Genomic DNA, 14,761 nt, shown 5'->3' on the forward strand with positions numbered 1-14,761 from the left:
TCTTCCAATGTATTCAATAGCTATCCAGCAGGTCTTTTATTTCTACTGAAGTTAATTCTTGAAATTTATACTTGACTAGAAAAATCAACTGTTTCTTTGGCATTTTCAAATATATTGCCACTGAGTTGCTTACATGAATCTCTGACAATTCATTTAACCTCTTGTAATCTGTGACTAAATCTACTTTCTCAATCTGTGCTGTATTTTTTACTTTCCCTTTTTTTCTTAATTCTGCTTTTCTTTATCCAATCAATCTATTGTGTGGGTGATGTGTTTTTGTTTTTGTTTTAACAAATCAGCTTTTGATTTTCATTAGTCTTTCTATTCTTTTTCTTTTGAGGTTTTGTTTACTATATAACTAGTTACTTCAATCCTATCTTTATTAATTCCTTTATACTTTCTCCTAATTTTATTGTTTTTTGTGATTTTCTGAAACTGCACACTTAATATTCTTAGTCTTTTTACTTTCCTCTGAGATGTGTATCTATAGGTTTTGATATAAAAATTCTTACTTTTATTAATGTTTAAGATAAAACATTTTTAGTTTTTGTATCTTTTTTCATATAGGGATTGTTTCTTTAAAGTTTATTTGATTTTCAAGTGATTACGTTTTGCAAGGGATAATCTTTTAGTTGCTGAGTCTCTGTTTTATTATAATCGGAGAATATAATTCATAACTCTCTACATTTGGGGAGATTAATAAAGTAGTTTTATTTCTAGCCAAGCCCACAGCAGTTTTTATAAATGGCTCATGGACACACAAGAACAATCTATATCATCCAGTGGTTGTAAGTTTTACATACTGAATCAAGCTCTATGATTGGCAATTGTTTTATCTGTCGTTATGTCTTTCATCTTTACTTATTTTTTGTCTGCTTGATTCGTTAGATCATAAAGAGAAGTTCCTCCCATAGTTATTGTTTGGAGAATTCTTCTTACGCTTTCAGGTGCTCTGGCTTTACACTTTTCCTGCTATGTTCTTTGGTGCCCAAAGGTTTACGATCTTGCTATCTTCCTATTGCAACAAAATTTGTACAATATCCCCATTTGTTGCATTTAATGCTCTGGCCTTGGATTCCTCTTTACCTGATATTCCTGTGGCCACTTTGGCTTCCTGTTATGTACATTTCCCTGTTATATTTTTGTTCATCTCTTATTATTAATTTCATGCTCACTTTGTTATAGGTGTGTTTCTTATAAAAAGCAAATTTAAAACTCATTGCCTACCACTGTTTCTCCCACCCTTCATTTCTCCTTAAGATTTTTGTTCTAATTAAACCTGTATTAGATAGAATTTCCTTGAATAATTTCCTCAGAATATGTGAGAGTTTTTCCTTTGCTCTCACTTAAAAATGATATTTCAGTTAGGTTTAGGATTCTTGGATCACGTTTCTTTTCCTGAAAAGTCTGTAAACATTGTTTCCTTGTCTTGTAGCTTCCAATGCTGCAAAAGAAAAATCTCATGTTAATCTATTCTCTGGACTTTGACTTTGTATGCAACGTGTTCTTTCCAACTGAGAGTCTATAAGAAGTACTGGCCAGGCGCGGTGGCTCACGCCTGTAATCCCAGCACTTTGGGAGGCTGAGGTGGGTAGATCACGAGGTCAGGAAATCGAGGCCATCCTGGCCAACATGGTGAAACCCCATCTCTACTAAAAAATGCAAAAATTAACTGGGCGTGGTGGTGCATGCCTGTAATCCCAGCTACTTGGGAGGCAGAGGCAGGAGAATCCTTGAACCAGGGAGTCAGAGGTTGCGGTGAGCCAAGATCATGCCACTGCACTACTGCACTCCAGCCTGGCAACAGAGTGAGACTCCGTCTCAAAAAAAAAAAAAAAAAAGGTGCTCTCTCTCCTTGGAGTTCAGGAATCTATATGTACACCTACTAAAAATTAATCCTGTCTGGGAATTCAGTGATATTTTTCAACCTGAAGACCTATATCCTTCTAGTCAACTAAGTTTCCCTCTGTTATTTCTGGGCCCCTCCTTTATCCTGCTCTTGCCTCCTTTCATTCAACTATTTGCATATTAGGTCTCCTGTCAGGCAGGTGATGCTACTGCTGCTGGTTCAAGGACCACACCACGAAGTGAGCTAGAGGATCCAGGATTGAGCTGTGTCTGGGCTTGTCCCAGGATGCCAGCATTGGTGGAGCTACTTAGGTGGTTAGGACAACTGAAGGCCCAGGCAGGACTCACTCAGCCCTTCTGGGTGGTGAAGAAAGTCACACAGTTCCCCAGAAGTGGCTGCAGTGCACTAACCTCTGCAGATCTCTCATTGCTGTGAGCTTGGGTACTGCTCTCCAAAAGTTACCCAGTGCCCAGGTCACCTCAGATGCTTTGCCTAAAACACTCTGGTTTCCCTGTCAGACCACTGGGTGTTGGCAAAGTGGCCTCGAGCATGGTTCTTGGAAGGTACAGACACGATCCAAATGCCAGCCCTCCCCACCCAGAGGCATGAACCAGGAAATGCAGGTGGTGGCCTCATTCTTAACCACCAGTCAGGCCCTTTGCATCCTCTCTGAGAGTGGCAAACTTATCTGATGTCCCCTTTGTACAGGGAGAGCAAGTTTGGTCAGCATTACTGGTGTGGGAAAATAGGGCTAAGAGTTATTTTCAAGATGAACTAACCATAGAAGCTCATTTGAGCCGGGACTTACTCATTCTTGATGTCCTACTGTGTGCCAGGCATTGTCCTAGGTGCTGAACCAAACGGCCACTGAAAAAGAGTCTCTACTCTCATAACTACGATCTTGTTTTCATAATATCACCTTTTGTGATCTCATCTGATCCTAATCACAACCTATGAGGCAGTTCTTACTCTTACTGCCATTTGACAGATGAGAAAACTGAGTCCCTGAGAATTATCTTGTTCAACATCTGTTGCTAAAGTAATAAGAGGCAAGACCAGCATTCAACTACAGTTCCACCAACTGACTGCTGTCTACTATATGCTGCCACCCAATTAAGCACAAAATCCAGATTGTCTTTTCGATACTCCCTTCTGGGGACTGGGATTAGCTTCCCTCAGTGCTTTGGATGCATTTTGTAATCACCCTCCTAAAACCATCCCTGTTGCCTCTCCACCTCACTGCCGACACATCTTGCTGCTCACTGCAATAGGAACACAAGTTCACAGCTGTGCAGAACCTGCCACAGTGCAGTGGCTTATTAGCAGCTATTAAAACATCTTTGCTTTGTCTCCACCGACATATCTGTCTCAATCTCCATCTCTGCTCTGAAATTACATCCTCGGCTGGATGCAACAGCCTGCCATCTGGGACATCCAGATGTGGAAAAGGCCATGTGGATGAGCGATCCCATCCACCCAACTTTCCGTGGAGTCCACCCAGTGGAAATTTGCCTTCGCCAAAGCTCAGGGCTGAAGCCGGAAGCCCTGCTGCTTCTCCTACACAGGGCAGGCCAGCAAAGAGAATCCAAAAAGCTGGCTTTGTTATGAATTTTCCTCATTTGGCCATGTCCCCGGGTGAACAATTTAGAGTTGAATGCTAAAGATTCGAACAGTCTGTTTTGGAGAGGAACATCTGGTTCATTTGCACTCTTAGCAGTAGCAATGCCAGCCAGTGTCCTTTCTGCTGCTATAATGGCAGGGCCAGCTTGACGGGAGAAGAGGGGGGCCAGAGGGAGGCTGTCACTGCTCAGTCCTCCTGAGCCATCCACGTCATCTGTCTCCAGGCCTTTGCCCACAGTGTGCCTCCTGTCTGGGATACCTTCCCTGTCTCCCTGCCACATGCTTAAATCCTGCCTCTTCCTTCAAGCCCTCAGCTCCTGCAGGCTCTGCCTCTCTCATGGTAGCCCTGCCCCCACCACTGTCCTCTGTTGGTAGCATTGCTTCCCTATTGCCATTTTGTGCACAAGAAGTACCTGTAGAGTCTCATTTGTGTCACTGAAGCTCACAAAGGACTTGCCAAAGAGAGGCAACACTTAGGAACAAAGTGAAGTTAGAACCCAAGTCTGCTTCTTCCCTGCCTATATCTTCCTGGACTAAGTTGGTCTGTGATTCATTTTCTCCACCTGCCAGTCGAGATGACATGCCTGTCTCCTGCCCGGCAACCTGGGCTGGGATTTTGCTCTGGATAGAGTTCAGTATTGCATTGTAGAGGTCATGTTGCAACTTTTGGCTTAGGTTGGGGGACCCAGGAGCTCCCTCCTGCCTCAACTCTGTCAAAGCATATGCTTGGCTCTCTTCCAGTTCTGGCAATGTGGCCAGTGGGTGGAAGTGGTGATTGATGACCGCCTACCTGTCCAGGAAGATAAATGCCTCTTTGTCCGTCCTCGCCACAATAACCAAGAGTTCTGGCCCTGCCTGCTGGAGAAAGCCTATGCCAAGTAAGTACAAGCCCGCCGCCCAACAGCCCAGAGTTTCAGTGCTCGTCCTGCCTACCCAGAATGCAAACAGTCCCCGTTGGAGCATTGCAGCCTTTGCCACCTGGCTGGGCATCTCCATAAGCAATCACCATGTACAAAGGTCCGTGTTGGGGCCATCAGGAGGGTCCCACAGGCACATAGTGAAGAGTGGGCAGGGCAGGGGCTGGACAGAGATATACACTGACAATGATATTATTGCAAGGCTGGTATCAGGGCCCAAAGAAATATATTTAATAATATCACGGTCAAAGTCTGATGAGAGTGCAGAGGAGAGAGTAAACAATTCTGACTCTCTGACTCACAGAAAGTCAGGCTGAGGCTGTGTGGAGGTGGTGGCATTTGAGTGAGGCCTCAAAGGATGGGCAGGATTTCAGCAAGGGGAGAGGGGATAGGTGGGAGGAGGCATCTCCAACAATGGGAGTGATTCAAATAAAGGCATCATCGGGGGTGGTCCAGACAGTTGGGCACCCAGTGTGGCTGCTACGAGGTGGCATTTATGTGTGGGGGTGGGGCAGGACATGCTTATTCTCATATGGTCAAAATACCATGACTTAGGAACTGCCTTTAGGTGCTGACAAGCTTAAGAACTTATAAACATCCCAATTCACACGTTGTACTTAGATTCTTTCGGTTGCTTTTATTCAGCAGATGTTTATTGAGCATTTAACCATATGCCAGGCACTGTGCTTGGCACTGGGACAGACGCTCTCAGATTGACTCAAGTGGATGTGTGCAGGACTGTGGATGGGGGGGTGCACGTGTGTGTGTGAGGAAGAGGTCACTGTCCTAAACACCCACACAGGTGATGAAGATACATTCAAACTTTCCATAATCAATACAATGGAAACACGAAGAATAATGACACATCCGTCTCCTCCTATGAGACTGCAAAAGCTGGAGAATGCCAAGTGCTCGCCAGCATGTGGGGATGCAGGACCCTCCAACAGCATGGGAGGGAGTGTGCACCCAGGCAGCCTTCTGAGGGACAACCTGACAATACTTAGCTTGGCTACACGCACTTCTCACACCCAATAGGGACATTCCTGGGGGCCCCTAAGGGGACACATCTGAGGATGTTCTTGACTGCCACAAGGGTGGTATGGAGTGCCCATCACTGAGGTCAGTGGGTACAATGGGTGGGCACACTTCATGGAGAGCCATGCAGCACTCAGAAGCCACAGATCCCATCTGTGCACTGTGACTGGGACGGTCCTTAGAGGCAGGGTCCTTGACACCCCCTAGAAGTGTCCTTAGTGGGTGTGAGATATGCGTGTAGCTAAGATAAGTATTGTCAGGTTGTCCTTCAGAGGCTGCCTGTGTGCACACTCCCTCCTGTGCTATTTGGGGGTTCCTGGATCCCCACATCCTGGCAAACACTTGGCATTCTCCAGCTTTCTAGCTTTTGCAAATGAGGTAAGAGGCACTGAACAATCCCATGCACAGTTATTTATGGAAACGGAAACTCTGTGCCCTGCAATTCTCATTTCACAAGAGCACACACAAACAAAACATGCGCATTCCACATCCAGAAATGCTTGTCTTGGGGTGGAGGAGAAAAAGAATGTGGATAAAAGGAAGGAAGGAAGGAAGGAAGGAAGGAAGGAAGGAAGGAAGGAAAAAAGAAAGTTCATGAAATGAAATGAAACAAATTTAAAAAAAGAGCAAGACCACACAGTGATGATATTACGAAGGGGGAAGGCGGCACACCTGGAAATAGGACAGGAAGGTATGCAGAGGCCCAAGGGCAGGGACTCTCATGGGGTCGGTCCCCAGGGGCTGGAGAAAGGCTCTGGAGTTGGTTTGGCTGCAGCTGCTGTGGCTTCTGCTCTGCTCTGCTCCTCTCTGTAGCTGGCCCGCTCCTCCTCCTCCCACCCAGTCACCTGTCTTTGCCATGCATCTTCCTCTGCTGCCTTCTCGCTCCGCATTTCTCAGGACCCCCACTTCCTCTGAACTCCTCATCAGGCCACCTGGCCTTGTGCCTCTGTCTTTACCTTCTGCTGCTTTCCACCCGATTCCCCGCCCGGTACCTGATTCCAATCCAGAGAGTTGGAGTCTTATTGGTCAAGTCTGGGTCAGGACCCCACTGGCCCAATCAGCCATGACCTGGGTCAAATGGCTACAAAGGGGCAGGAGCTGGGGAGGGGACACTTGCCCTCAGAAGGGGCTGTGTGTGAGGCAGGCACTGCAAAGGGGCGAAGGAAGTGCCAGAGCTGGGGATCACTGCTAGCAGATGAAAGCAGAGAGGACCATGCCCTTGAGGAGAAAATGAGTGGAGAGCATCATAGGTCCAGAAAATTCTGGAGATCATCCTAACCAGCCTCTCAGCCCACAAATGGAGAAGCTGAGTCTCCATTTGTGATGAGATGGCAGGTGCACATAGTTAAGCTGGGCCTGCCAGGTCTTTACTCACCTGGCCAGGGGACATCGTTATCTTCCCTGTCCATTCTGCAGCCTTGCCGAGTGCAGTCCTGGGCCCTAGAGGTGGTGATAGCACCACAGTCCACCCCAGTCCCTGTCCTTCTAGAAGTCACAGTCCAAACAGCGAGGTGCCTCAAGACCTCTTTTTGTGCATTCTTTCTTTCTGAGGCAAACTTGTGAGAAACTAAAGTTTTTGTTCATTTCTAGTGTCAGAAACAGCTGCTCATTAGCATTTGAGAATGAAGCCCAGATAACAGCCAAGGTTGTTGAACCAATCCACATGTTTGGGAGGTTAATTCACTTCTAAGCTACTTACGAAAACACTGCCATTATCCTTTCAATACGGATTCAGCCCTCATCTCTTCAGGGCCTCGTTTTATCCTTATGTAAAAACGGGGAGACCAGTGGTTCCCTGGGAGAATTAGAAATCTTGCAGAAGGAAATGATGACTTTGACCCCATTTTGTTAACAGATGACCTCAAGCAATCACTCAGCTTGAAAAGAAATAGGAACGTGGACCTGGCATCCGCATTCTACTGCTTAAAGAAATCTAGCAGAGGATAAAATGTCTCAAACTATTAAAGCTGTTGAAAGGGTCCCCCACCCCTCACTATCCAAAAAAGTAAGCTCTAAAATGCAGGGGTGAATCACATAGAATTATAGGGTTTAGAGCCAGAAAGGACGTCTGTGAGCATCAAACCCCACCTTCTTTGAAAGATGAGGAAACTGAGGCTCAGTGAGGTGAAATGACTGGCCCGAGATCACACGCAGATGAGGATGGGGTGAGCACGATTTTCCCTGGTCACTATTTCCCATGCCTTACCACCATCCCTGACACTGTCAGTCCTATAGGAAAATGATCTGTCTTTTTGCTGCTTGTGGAGCTCAGCGTCTGGCACATGAGGACCACAGCCCAAACGTAGGGAGCCCGTCTGTCCAGATGGAGAGGGACCTCTTCCCTCCAAGTGTGCAGGCAACAGCCCAGTGAACACATGGACTCCAAACTTTCTATTCTCCTTGCAGCTGGGGAGTCTGGAAATTAATTGGTCAAGTCAAATGAAAACCATATTTAGGGTTTTGTTTTCCCCAGAGGGCGTGAAATAGAGAGGAGATTGAGGCACGAGAGCTGGTAGGCTGCTTACCATCCTTTGTGGAATCTCTACAGCATTTCAGCATCTTCTCTGGCTCTATCTGAATTCTTTCCTCTTTCATATGATTGCCAGGCAGAAAGATATTTTCCCCAAATGAGGCTGAAGCAGAGGGATGGGGACAAGGCTGTCTCAGAATTCCTGGTTCAGGTGACAAGGAATAGTGGTGGCTGCGGTGAACGCAGTTCTCTCTCTCTCTCCTTTCTACTTCCTGTCAGCAAAGGGGGCTAAGAATAGTTGCCATGTTCCTGAACATCAGCAGGGTCCGTGAGCTCATGTTTGGAAAGCAGAAAGATAGCTCCTTTTCAAAACACCCAGCTGCTGCCGGGACAGGTCTCATGGGCATTGTGGATACGTAGTAAGAGAAGACTTCAGAAGATACCAAAGGGCTCTGGCCGTGAGTGGCAGGGAGTGCCTTTGGCTGTCTTGGGTGACTCCGAGGTGACTGCCGGATGCGTGGGTGCAGGACGTCAGATGGGGCACACAGGCAGTGAGACAGTGAAGTGACAGAGGGGCCAGGCCCCACCACGGCTTTTCTGGAGTGCTATTCTTTAGCACAGCCTTGTTTGGAGCCAGGAAAGGTGCCCTGAGCATATCACCAGGAAGGGGCTGTTGCAAAGAGCAGGAGGTAGTACTGGTGGGGAATGGGTTCCCAAACCCCAGTCCTTGTGAATTTCCAGCACCCTCAGCCACGCCCTGGTAATTGGAACAGTAGCCAGAACCCACATGGGACAGTGAGGGAGTCCAGAGCTCAGCCCCAACCAGGCACGCTCACCACCAAAGAAGGCTCTACAGTTGACTGAGCAAATGCTCCAGAGAGAAGAATCTAGACCCTGGGTCAGGGAGAGGGAGAGCAGGAGGATAAGGTTTAGAACCAGTTTTAAAACCAGTCAAGATTAATCTGTCACATGGGGGCTCCTGTAGAGATGCCCCTTCATTCTGGGAATCCTCAGCTTTCTTTAATAAAAGGTTGTCTAAGCCATTCCTTCTAAGCATTCATGCCTGGGGCAGAGTCCTGCTGATAGTGACTGCTTGATACGATACGCATTTGCTGAAGTGAATCTACTGGAATTCTGTGTGATCCCCAGGAGGAGAGAATGTCAGAGGTGGAAACAGTGAGACAGAGTGTTGAGGACTGATCCAGTCCACCCTGCAGCTTCCAGATGAAAGGCCAAGGGCAGGGAGGGGAAGGGTCTTGTCCAGGGTGGAAGACCCAGTTGAAGGGAGCAGCAGGATAGACCCAGGCCCTGATCATGTGTGATTTTGCATTACCAGAACAAAAGCTGTAGCCAGGACTTCCTCCACTGCCTTCCACCCTGTGAAGGGCTCTGCCTCCCACCCTCTGAAGGGCTCTGCCTCTGCCTGCTCACCGGGGAGAGGAACGTGTAGGTCCCTGGCAAGAAGCCCAAGCAGCAGAGGCAGCAGTGAGTGTGGCTCCTGCTGGGTGGCTTTGATGCCAGGGTCTCCTGCCTGATCTGACCTCAGTTCCATATCCTTTGTGAGCTTGCCCTGCCTAAATTTCAAGATTCCATGGAACCCTTCCAATTCGCCCCATGGATGGGAGCTGAAGTTCTCAAAACAAATCTGACTGTCCAGCCCCTGCATGAGAGGTTCCTTTGTGACTGATCAGGCCACCCTCTCTCCTGGGGAACATTAGGCCTCTTGGGTCTGGCCCTGCCCATCTCCCAGAAACAGAAATGCCATGGGTGGGGTGGAGGTGGGGTGGCAGGAAGAGATGCTTTGGAGAAGGGAGTGAGAGTTTTAAGCTTTTGGGTTATGTTACGTAAGATTCATCCTTACCTATGTTACCTTCGGTTAAGCCAGTGATCTCCCTAATGATCTGGGGGCGAGTGGGTAACTCTGGGAATGGGAATTCTGGATCAGAGTTTGCAAAGTAAGAACAGTGGCTCCCAATGTCCACTGCCAGCATCAGGGTATGGCTGTGAGCTCTTAGACAGCGGGAATGGGGTTTTTAAACATATGCCTCTCATAGTCCCTCGCCCACAGTCAGTACTTCACACTGCTGTTAAACTGAATGGGAAGCAGGAGATACTCAACATAATAATATCCAGTACTCATTAAAGGATGACCACGTGCCAGCCCCATGAAGCTCATTAATGTGCCCAAGGTCAAGCAGCCAAATTTGTGGCAAAGGCAGGGTTCAACCCCTGCCCTGTGGCTCCAGCACAGGCACTCCCAGCCTCTCATCAGTGCTGCCACTTACGGGACTGTGCAGGCCTGGGGCACCAGGGCAGGAAGGTACAGAGGATGGTAGGAGCCCCTGGAGCGGCAGACAGTGCTAGAATCTCTATCCAGGCAAACGGGAGGTGGGTGGCCATGGTCAGGGGTTGACCAGGCAGCCCCTTACCTGGGAAATAGGCAGAGGGTCAGTGCACAAGCTCCCCTCCCAGAGCATCTCACCAAAGGCACCACGATGGTTCATCCCCCATTCTCCTCCCAGGCTGCTCGGGTCCTATTCCGATCTGCACTATGGCTTCCTCGAGGATGCCCTGGTGGACCTCACAGGAGGCGTGATCACCAACATCCATCTGCACTCCTCCCCTGTGGACCTGGTGAAGGCAGTGAAGACAGCGATCAAGGCAGGCTCCCTGATGACCTGTGCCACTCCAAGTGGGGTGAGTCAATGGGGAGCCCTTTTGCGCCATTTCAAGCCTTTCCTCAGCCAGGAATGCTCAGCCAGGAGCCCATTCAGCTAAGGAGGGTATGGCAAGCTGCCACCATTAACGAACACTGGTAGCGTGCTTTACCCGGGTGACCTCACTGAATCCTACAGTAGCCTGCCTGTAAGACAGAAATTGCAGAATTCACTTCACAGAAGAGAAGGCGGGCTCAGAGAGGCTACCCAAGGTGCTCACCATCACACAGCTCATAAATGGCTGGACAAGGCTTCCAATGCTGCTGCCCCAGAGCCTGGACCTACTGCTACAGCTCCCGAGCAACCAGTGGGCTTTACCATGCACTGGAGAAGGCAGCTTCAGCTCCTTTGTATTTTGCCTTAAGTTTACACGGAGCCCCCCAGGGCCCTCTGATGCTCACTGGCTCTGATGGCAGCACCCAAGGGCAGCATGACCCATTTTGAAAAGCTTGGGTGACCCTCCAAATTATTTGAGTCTGTTCTGAGACATATGGTTTCTATCCATGGGGATGCTTCCTTCATCTTGAAACATGTGGGCTTTGAGTCACACATCACTAATCCAAAATGCCACCAGAAGCCCAAGATGCACTTTAAACTCCAGTTACTCCCAATGTGGGGGTCAAATGATTCCTGCCTCCTGCAAATGTCCCAGCAGACATATTTGTGCTGTGTCTCACTGATGACATGTGGTTGATGGAGAGAGTAACACAGGCCCTTGGGACTCCATGGGGTTCCATCACTCATGGGGGTGGTGCCCTGAGGCATGAAATCCCTGGGGCCTCAGACACCCAATGGCCTTCCAACTCTGCCACTCTAGAAAAGAGTTCCAGGCCATATATCAGTCCCAAGTGAGTCAGTGGGGCCCAGGTGGCTCAGCGGCTGTTTGGACTGTATTTTTCTATTTCTTTGAAGAACCTGTAGATGTCTAATGCTTGGTCTGCTTTTCTGCTTTGAAGCCAACAGATATAGCACAGGTGATGGAGAATGGGCTGGTGAGTCTGCACGCCTACACTGTGACTGGGGCCGAGCAGGTAAGGCTGGCTTCTGGCCTGTCCAGCTCTCCCCTGGCCTCTGCCCCAGCATTCTTGTTCCTCTCAATAGGGGCCAGAATCACATGAAAGCCCAACAAAGATGAAATGAGGATTTATCACCCTTGCCTCTGTGGTGACATGCACCATGGACAGCCTCAGCTCCTTCTGTTCATCCAGAAGTTCTGACTCCCAGTATCCTCCTTTCCGGGAACCCACCAGAGATCTTGCTGTCCTGTTGCTGATCTCAGACAACTCTGATTGTCTAACTAGACTGGGAGATTAGCCCCAAAGGAGGTAGAATGAACTACCCAGTTGACTCCAGGGGGGAAGTTTTGCGCTGAAAGGGGTTTTATTTGTTACACACAAGCTAAATTGTTGTAACAAAGACACTCCAAAATATAGGGTGTTAAGACAAAGTTCATTTTTCTCTCAGGTAAGCAGGTGATGCCAGGGCTAGTAGGTGGCTCTGCCATCCTCCACATGGGGCTTCCACCCAGAGAGACAGCAGCTCTGATCCCTCATCTCCCAGCCAGGGGAGAGAAAGGCCAGGGGACACTCATACATCCATATAGAAGGCATGAATTGGAAGAGCATGCATCATTTCTCTCACATCCCATTAGTCTAAGCTTAATTATATGACCACACCAAGGCCAAGGGAGGCTGGGACACACACTGTCTAGCTGGTCCCCATAGGCCCAGATAAAACTGGTGCTGGAGGACAATCGTGCTCCTCAGTGGAAGAATTGACTTTGGCTGGACAAAAATGTATGTGATCACTGGCCTGGAAAATACTACTGAAGCACAACCTTCTCCGTTCATAAAGGAAGAAGCTGAGGCCTGATAGGAGAGATGTCTTTCACGAGGTTAGACAGATGGCACCTGAGAGATAGCTGGCCTGGACACTCTGTCTCTTTAGTGTCCGTCTACATTTGTCACCACACTTGCGGTGACAGCACTTCCTGGCCATGGGATGGTTTCCTGCAAGTGTTCCCCGATCTCTGTATTTCCCACAACACTTGAGGTCTAATAATGTCTTCTAAGCCCTGAGAGACCAAGTTCCAAACTCTAGGGCACATAATTTCTCCCAGGACTTTATGGACTGAGGACTGCAGAGCATCAGGCTCTGTGTCGCTTTCTCATACTTGCCTGGCCTCTCCTCCTTTCCCATCTGTCTCTACCCATCTGTCTCTCTTGTCCATGGACCTGAGGCCAGTTGTTGCATTGTTTCATGTTTTGATCGGTGTCCCAATCACAAAACCAAGACAATATCTCCTGTCTCTAATGAATGCTATTTGGACAATAGGTCTTTGTCCAAAATAGACCTTGGCACTTCCAGATTCATGGAAAGAGAGCTGTTGGTTAGTAATATCTGTTTGGGGCGTGAGGTGAGGAAGTCAGGTACCTTGGCAATGTATTTGCCATTCTTGGACAAGATCCTTTTTATACATTGAGATAGCCTTTGTTTCTCCTCTGAACACGGGGGAGAAGGGACTCATGTACCCAGAGGTCCAGATGACCTTGGAGCATGAGTCCCCACAGAGGCTGGCTATGGAGATGGCAGTGACTGCCGGGTTGCAGAGCATCTATGTGAACACCTAGGGTGACAGAGGGGAACTCGGGAGTCCAAGTGCGGGCTCAGCTGCCGTTTGGGCTCCTGATCATGACACCCACAGCTCGAACATTTGTGCCCCCATAGTGTACACTTGGAGTTGTTTCAGTAATATACTGAGTGGTCTAAACAGAGCCCCTCCCCTGGGAAGACAGGTGATCAAGACCACATGTCCCACGTAATCCATCTCTGCTCCACCATTCCATGTAGCTGACACTTCCCAGAACGTGTTCTAAGAAGCACTAGCCTCTGTGAAAATGGGTTTCCAAACACATTTGGAAAATGCAACTCACTATATCCCCTGCTTGGAGATTCAGAGTGTACATTCACATTTTAAAGACTCCAAGAGGCCTGTATGAACAGTGTAAGCACTGCTGGTTTTTATTGTACCATTAGCCACGAAAGAATTTTTGCTAGGAATAATTATTAATGGCCAGTGGAAGTGGCATTCAGGATAATTCATTTGAGGAAGTACTACTGCAGGGTAGATAACTCGGGCCACCTCCTGCCCGGTAGCACCTTTTCTGAGCGCTGAGCAGGGTCGGAGGCAGAGTCAGTGGCCAGGGAGTGAAGAAGCATGTGGCTGGCCCATTCTTAGGTGTAGCCATGGCCTTGGCCTCGAGTGTGACCCCTGCTCCCCAAGACCAAGGCTCATGCGACCACCAATAGGTCACTGTCATAAAGGAGGGACACAGGGGCCCAAGAACTTGACTTGGTTAAAGATTCCTCCTCCAGAGAGAGGAGGTTATAACTCTGAACCACAAGTGCTAAGATTAAACCAGCCCGTAAATGTGGCATGCTTTTTAATCTCTCATCCTCCCTCTAGGCAGGACACAGACAGGAAGATAAATGAAATTGGCATTTTTTATTATGCACCTAGCTCAGTCGGCGATTCCCCTGGGCAAAGGGGTGAGTGTTTATCTGCATGCCTCATTTAGCCCTGCTTTCAGCCCCTTTGAATTGCAGGCTGCTTTTCTCCCCCGCGCCCACTGGAGCCCCTGAGTATCTGTGAGGCACTGAGGGTGGCTCATTAAGCTGTTTGGGACACCAAGTGACCATTGCTTGTGTCCCTGCTCCATGAGCTCTGTCAAGTGCTAGCAGTTAACAATAAACTGTGTGCAAGGCCTGGGGTGCCTTAGGGTAAGGCAGACAGGGGTGGAAAACCTGGGTTTGTGCCCTTGGAGGCATTGAAAGTCAGAGCCCCTTCTGCTGAGGTACTGGCCAGGGAGCGGGGCAGGCAAGGGAAGCAACAGAAAAGAGCCTTATCTGAGCCAGGCTCCCGGGCCCATGTGTGACTGTGCGGCTCCTGCACGGCAATGCCCCACTGATGAGCATGGGAATTGACTAGGTGGCTCAAGGGTCATAGTCGAGGCCAAGGTCATAGCCACATCCAAGAACGAACCTTTACTCATGCTCAATTCCAAAACTAGGAGCCCGGACTTTGGATACTGACCATGGCTGGATTGGAATTCTGCCTCTGCCGCTGTCTTAACGGTCTTGAAAAAGTTGCTTA

General features: G+C 48.6%; 1 protein-coding gene across 1 annotated transcript in view; it reads left to right on the forward strand.

The window, feature by feature from the left end:
- CAPN13 (calpain 13) overlaps positions 1-14,761 on the forward strand; it is an 84,984-nt gene that overhangs the window by 32,606 nt on the left and 37,617 nt on the right. The window contains exons 5-7 of the mRNA XM_030799806.1: positions 4,211-4,347; positions 10,414-10,588; positions 11,565-11,639. Coding sequence (XP_030655666.1) covers positions 4,211-4,347; positions 10,414-10,588; positions 11,565-11,639 — 387 coding nt within the window. The remainder of the gene's footprint in view (positions 1-4,210; positions 4,348-10,413; positions 10,589-11,564; positions 11,640-14,761) is intronic.

The sequence above is a fragment of the Nomascus leucogenys genome, chromosome 19 (assembly GCF_006542625.1).
Source record: "Nomascus leucogenys isolate Asia chromosome 19, Asia_NLE_v1, whole genome shotgun sequence".
Taxonomy (NCBI): domain Eukaryota; kingdom Metazoa; phylum Chordata; class Mammalia; order Primates; family Hylobatidae; genus Nomascus; species Nomascus leucogenys.